At 41.6% G+C, this 6,597-nt stretch overlaps 1 protein-coding gene across 1 annotated transcript; it reads right to left on the reverse strand.

Moving 5' to 3' along the window:
• Nucleotides 1–1,220: 1,220 nt before the first annotated feature.
• Nucleotides 1,221–3,399, reverse strand: LOC146372642 (uncharacterized). Its single transcript, XM_084952580.1, has 4 exons — nucleotides 3,152–3,399; nucleotides 1,616–2,439; nucleotides 1,442–1,522; nucleotides 1,221–1,358 (listed from the first exon to the last, which is right to left on the reverse strand). Exons 1-2 carry the CDS (start codon nucleotides 3,222–3,224, stop codon nucleotides 1,832–1,834), a joined length of 681 nt encoding a protein of 226 aa, XP_084808706.1. The 5' UTR covers nucleotides 3,225–3,399; the 3' UTR covers nucleotides 1,221–1,358; nucleotides 1,442–1,522; nucleotides 1,616–1,831.
• Between the last annotated feature and the right edge of the window lie 3,198 nt (nucleotides 3,400–6,597).

Below are 6,597 nucleotides of genomic sequence, written 5' to 3' on the forward strand. Positions count from 1 at the left end.
CACGCTGCTCTGAACACTCTCAGTTGTCTTTGGATCATCCTGTTGTTTGTCTCCCAGTGTCGTTACTGCTCCTCTCCTTTCAAAGACAAACACCAAATAACACCAAATGAGAGTGAATCACTTCAGAACAACGTGAACACTCCTGGTTATTGTGAGCAAACGTCATAACAAGATGAATATATTTACCATTTTACTGAGGGAAAATCTTCTGTGTGGTGTTTCTTCTCATCTTGGCTCTTTTTCCTGACACCCCGTCAAGTCTGTGACAAGTCTGTGACTTGACAGGCCCACCACCCGCACGGGGTGGTGGGCCTGTCAAGTCTGTGACTTGACAGGCCCACCACCCCGTGCGGGTGGTGGGCCTGCGGGAGGATGGGCCCATGTCTCCTCTTCGGGCTGTGCCCGGCCGGGCCCCATGGACTAAGGCCCGGCCACCAGACGCTCGCCCTCGGGCACCCTCCCCGGGCCTGGCTCCAGGGCGGGGCCCCGGTAACCCTATCCCGGGCAGGGTAAACTGTTCCCTCGATATTCTTTTCATAAGGGTCTTCTGAATCGCTCTTTGTCTGGTCCCTCACCCAGGACCAATTTGCCATGGGAGACCCTACCAGGGGGCAAAAGCCCCCAGACAACATAGCCCCTGGGATCCCTGGGACACACAAACCCCTCCACCACGATAAGGTAGCGATTCAAGGAGGAGAAAATCCTGGATAAAGGATAATAATTAATAACATCATCAAAACAGACAAACCTGAAAGAATTGCTGATCAGAGCTGTGACAGAGTCACAGATTAGTTGGATGTATACTTATCTTTCACAATGAGAGCGTTTGCATAGACGTCTCTTCAGGTCTTTTTATTGTTTTCTTTCTGGAGAGGAAAGTGATGAGACTGATGAGGAAATACCAAATACAAAGACTGACAAAGGGAACTGAAAAAGTCTAACCAAAACCTATACTGGGGGAAAACTGTAGGAAACAGAACTACTGAGGCAAGGAAACACGAGGGGACGGAGACTAACACTCTGACAAGGGACAAAGGGAGACTGACACAATATTTACACACAGGAGGCTGATTATGGGAACTAAGGACACATAGAAACACAGCTGAACCGAATAAGAAATGAACAACAAGTCGAAACAAACTCTAATGACAGTTCAACAAGTTTCTAAACACAACAAATAACTTTCAGGATGTTTCAACAATGTGTAAAATGAGTTCTTATCTTTTTTTGTGAGAGGGCCTTCAATGTTTCTCTTTGGATCATCCTTCCATCCATTTCTTCTGCTTCACCAATTCAAGATTGGAGCCATCCCAGCTGTTATGGGGCCAGAGGCGGGGGTACAACCTGGACAGGTCAGTCTAACACAGAGAAACAGACAACCATTCACACTCACATTCAACCTAACTGCATCTCTCTGGACTGTGGGATGAAGCTGGAGTACCTGGAGGGAACCACAAAGGCCCGAGGACTGTCTTGCTCTCAGGTGACGGCCGTTCACGCTGCTCTGAAGACCCTCAGTTGTCTTTGGATCAAACAACACCAAATGAAAGTGAATCACTTCAGAAACACTCCTGGTTATTGTGAGCAAACGTCATAACAAGATGAATATATTTACCATTTTACTGAGGGAAAATCTTCTGTGTGGTGTTTCTTCGCAGCGTGACTCTTTTTCCTGACTTTTAGAAACAAGAGGCAGAAAAGAAAGAATAAAAGTTAAAACCTCGACGATTTTCAAATATTTTAGGACATTATTTTAGAAACAACCTTAAGCACTATTTACTACTTACCACTTTGTTCAGGCTTGCTGACGTTCGACATGCTTCACTGTATATTATAATCTCAAGCGCTTCCTTGCTTGAGTCGGGCTCCGGATGCTGCTCTCTTCCTCCGCCTTCCTCTTAGCACGCTTTGCCGACATATTTAGAACACGGCAGAGCACCGAAGTGAGAACTCTGCCGTCCGCGCTGTAGTCTGTTACTCTCCAGCGGTTCTTCATCTCAGTGTCCTCTGTTCGGTAAACAGTGGAGATGACTCTTGTGATGGGGAGGCCGTCGACAGTCAGGGTGCGGACACAGTTCCTCCGATCTGCCTTCAGCACAGCAAGATCTGCTTTCTCTGGAAGAACTGGAGTCAGGAAGCGTGGATGAGAGCTGGAGCCCGCAGGCGGCAGCATCATGCCAGCTGGTGAGTCTGTAGGAGGAGAAGGAGTGGTGTTCTCTCTCTGGCTCTGCCTCACATTGACAAATGGTGTCGTCACCTGGTCCCGGTAGGACCATCCTTTAAAAGGTATGTCAGGAAAGTCCTTGGACCCAGTCACCAGGTTATGGTAAAGAGTGAGGACCAGGGGGGGCATGGAGTCCAGATGGCTCCTGTTCAGTTCACGGTTCCTCAAGTTAATGACGACCATCTGAGGTGCAGTGACTGGACTCACCAGATCAGCTACGAGAAAGCAAAGCGTGCGTCTACGTTAATCATGTGATCACACAAATTAAAGCCTGAATTTAAATTGTCCAGACATGGCTTTACATCATCATAAGCTCTTCCACACACAAACAGTAAGAAGCTCCCAGCAGAACTCATTGTTTATGAAAGCCTTCACATTTTTCACCTGGTAAAAGTTTTCATGTTGTGTAAGGCTGCATGGACTTTCACTGAGGTTTTAATACGCATTCACATTAAGGAGTAATATCTTCATATTAGTTGAGCATCGATATTTTGAGAATAAAGCAGCTACATTTAGGTGAGAAACCTCCCACCTCCTTATTGCAGGCACACACTGTTTCAATCTCAAACTCATCCAGCGACTCTGTGAACTTTTAAAACTCCATTCTCCAGCTTTACACATTCACAATCTATGAAACTTTCACGTATAACTCAGCGCCAGCAGCCCAAACATGTCAACTCAAACCCTCTACATGCAAAAACGGCCCGCGCGCTGACGTCAGCGTCCTCCAATGCCTTAGCAATTAAAAAAAAACATGGCGCCATCTTTATAGTGTACTGGCACACGTTAAAATTGATGTTACTCAAGTATGAAACATCTCATCCTAAATGTTAACACTCATGAAGTCCTACTTCCAAACAATAAAAGACAAAAATCTAAGTTGTATTTGTTTGCTAGCACTCTGACATATTAGCCTGCTGTACTCACCATAGCGTTGATCTATCACCTCCTCAATGAAAAGGGAGATCAGGTGCATCTCGCGACTGAAGTTTGAAGTCATTTTGCAAATCCTTCTTGAAGATTTTCAAACGTTAGCTGTAGTTTGAAAAATCCGAGTTTTCACAGCACTAGTGGGAAAAAGCTCCTGTTTGCGCTCAAACGTGAAACCCGAATTCCCATTTTGCCTCCTGCTTTTATACCTGCACTCAAACACGTCATCATCACCATGACACCCAGTGTCACCGAAAATCAATTGTATATATTTAAAATAAAGTTCGTCTAATTATCATAGTTTTTAAAAAATATATATATTTCTCATTTTATTTTACTGTTTTATTCATCCTTTTTAAAAAATATATTGCCAAACTTTGTCGTTTTAATTCTTTAAAAAATCATTAATTCACCAGTTTACAAAAATGAAGATCGATATCTGAAATTTAAATTAATAAATAAATAAATAATTACAATTGATAATGGATTTTTAGCATTAAAGAATAGTTTTTCAATGCGCTTTAAATGTTATCAGAGCCGATGTTGTGCCAAAAAGTGATCGCAGTCTAAAAAGTGATTTACGGTATTGAAACGTTTGTTTGTGTCATGACATTTGTAAACAGTTGATGTTTAAGGTGCAGTTCATGTGGAAGCCAGAGGAGGGTGGTGTTGTGCGCATAATACAAAGTGATGGCGAAACCTAAAAGACGGTGTCATGTCTGCTCCCTGAAGCAATCTCATAACAGTTTCGATCTATTTCAAGCCAGTTAGCACATTTCTGTTATGAAGTGCAATCATTTTTTGGCAGTAAACTTTTAAATCCTTTTATTATGAATATCACATTCTCAGACTTTCAAGAGAGACCAGACCAATAGGGCAGCAGAAATCACAAAAATAAATAAATAAATAACAGTTTTATAAAGATTAAAACAGTAAAAAAAAAAAAAAAAAGACTGGAATGATTATGATGTATAACACAGAATATGTACAATAACAGAGTTATAAACACACCTAGAAAACACGTGATACTTTTATTTCATCTATAACCTCTGTGCAAATTTTGTTGACTGCAAAGTGTTTATGAATATGTTTTTAAAAGCTGGTTATCTGACTGTCAGGTAATAGCAATTAAAAAGAAAGCTGATTCTTATTATTCCTGAATGGAAAAAGTCCATTATGAATTTTTGTTATGAATTTCATTTATCAATCCACCTCCTCACTGCTCTTTCCCGGTGCAGCAGCCAGAGCTGGATCAAACAGCCAGATGGCTTCTGGAGGAAGACTAACTGCAACAAAGGGTCTCTGGGAGGCTGCTCAGGCACAGCAGCTGAAAAATCAAAGATGAAATAAAAACTGGACCTGATCATGGTGCTGGATGAGACAAAAAGTCTAGATGATAAACCAGTGTATGAATTAGTAACACTGATTATGATGATCATGTTTAGGTGGAAACTAGCGAGCTAACTTCCTGCTAACCTCTAACTCAGTTAAATTGAATAAACTCTGTTTTCATGGATGCCTGGATGTTAAACTTAGTTGTTAAACCTGGTAAAGCAGCAACACTGATCATTTTATTAAAGATGAAAGAAGTTAGACCGTTTTTAGCTCTCAGTGATCCCTCAGTGTTCGTTTGACTTTGGGACCTGAAATATGGCAGCTTTTCACTTACACATTTTTGAACCACTCATTCATAGAAATAGTTTCCAGTCAAAGATCTGGACAGATCCACCAAGTTCACAGTAGTTTTACAATTTTCTGCAGCGCAGAAAAAAAACCCCTGAAAACATCACACTTCTGAAGTAACACATTGTGATTCATGTACAAACAACCAGTGTTGGTCAAGTTACTTGAAAAAAGTAATCAGTAACTAATTACTGATTACTTCCCAAAAAAAGTAATCCCGTTACTTTACTGATTACTTATTTTCAAAAGTATTTAATTACTTAGTTACTTAGTTACTTTTTAAAAACACGATTTACTACCTGAATAGGTGAGAAGACGATAGATCTTTCAGCCCAATCCTACTTTTTCTACATAATCCATCATACAAAATGTAATCAAATGGAAAAGTCTCTTTTTAAAACTTGTTTTATTAGTTTTAACCTTTTAACTATATGCATCAAGCAAAAATTTAATTATATGCAACATTCTCTGACTGGAAGAAAATTGTTTAACATTTAAACCTATTTTCTGCACATTCCAGCTCATAAAATAAAATATTTTTTGTGTTTACACTCACGCTTTCAAATAGATGCAAGTAAAACACAGCAGAAAATAAATAAAGTCAAAGACTAGCGGTCCTTTTGCTCTATTTTCACCTGTAAAGCAGGAGTAGGATAGGCGGAGGTTTACCCTGGTGCAGGTTTGCCGCAGCGGTCAGTTGAAGAATCCGCGAGTTTCTCTGTGAATTTCCCATTACGTGGTAGCGCACTCGGTGCTTGCTTGGAAGTTTAGGGGTTTTTTTTCGCTGTAAAAAGAAGTTTTCTTCCCACGCACAACGGACACTAATGTTTTTGTCACTTTTTATGGAATCAAACTCAAAGTAAGGTCAGTACTTCCACGCTTTAAACGCTGCACGCTCATAATCTCTCCCGCACTCGATATATTATCCATTGTTGATCTGCACACAGCTGTTGTCACAAACGTCGCACTCGCTTATGTCAATGTCATGAGACATTCTCGCAAAAAAAAATCACGGTTTTAGTAACGCAGCGTTCCTACGGGAAAGTAATGGTAATCTAATTACCATTTTTGCAATAGTAATCCCTTACTTTACTCGTTACTTGAAAAAAGTAATCGGATTACCGCACATGACAAAGCTGATTCTTATTATTCCTAAATGGAAAAAGTCCATTATGAATTTTTGTTATGAATTTCATTTATCAATCCACCTCCTCACTGCTCTTTCCCGGTGCAGCAGCCAGAGCTGGATCAAGCAGCCAGATGGCTTCTGGTGTCATGAACTGGCTGCGTGGAGGCAGAAGAGGACCCAAACGCAAAACTCACGGAGACGAAAAGCTGAACTCAAAATCACTGCTTTATTGCAGGCTTCACAAAGAAACAGAACTAAACTGGGAATGCTAACAGAAGACCGAGGGAACACAGAAAGACACACAGGTTTGGGGAGGAGACATGGACAACGCGACACTGAACTGAGGGAGACATGCACATAAATACACAGAGGGTTAACGAGGGAAGTGGGAGCACACGGGGAACACAGCTGACACAGATAATCGTAACGAGACGCGGCAGGAGTGAACACAACATGACGCATACTGACGAGAGACTGTCAAAGTAAAACAGGAAGTACACAGAGGTTCAGACAGGAGGAGAGAGAGCACGGGGAGAACACAGACATAACGGGCTGGGGAAAACATGGAATAAAACACAAGGAGAGACGAGGGCTCAAATACACAGAGGGGCACACAGGGGGTAAGAGTCAC

This window comes from Perissodus microlepis, chromosome 15 (assembly GCF_051167445.1).
Source record: "Perissodus microlepis isolate ML-2025 ecotype Zambia chromosome 15, ASM5116744v1, whole genome shotgun sequence".
NCBI lineage: Eukaryota > Metazoa > Chordata > Actinopteri > Cichliformes > Cichlidae > Perissodus > Perissodus microlepis.

Bases quoted from the DNA above. Each gene is read 5' to 3' on its own strand.
- LOC146372642 (XM_084952580.1), bottom strand. From the start codon at position 3,224: ATGACTTCAAACTTCAGTCGCGAGATGCACCTGATCTCCCTTTTCATT. The intron at 2,440-3,151 runs GTGAGTACAGCA...GCTTTCTCGTAG, and splicing joins GGTGATAGATCAACGCTATG to CTGATCTGGTGAGTCCAGTC.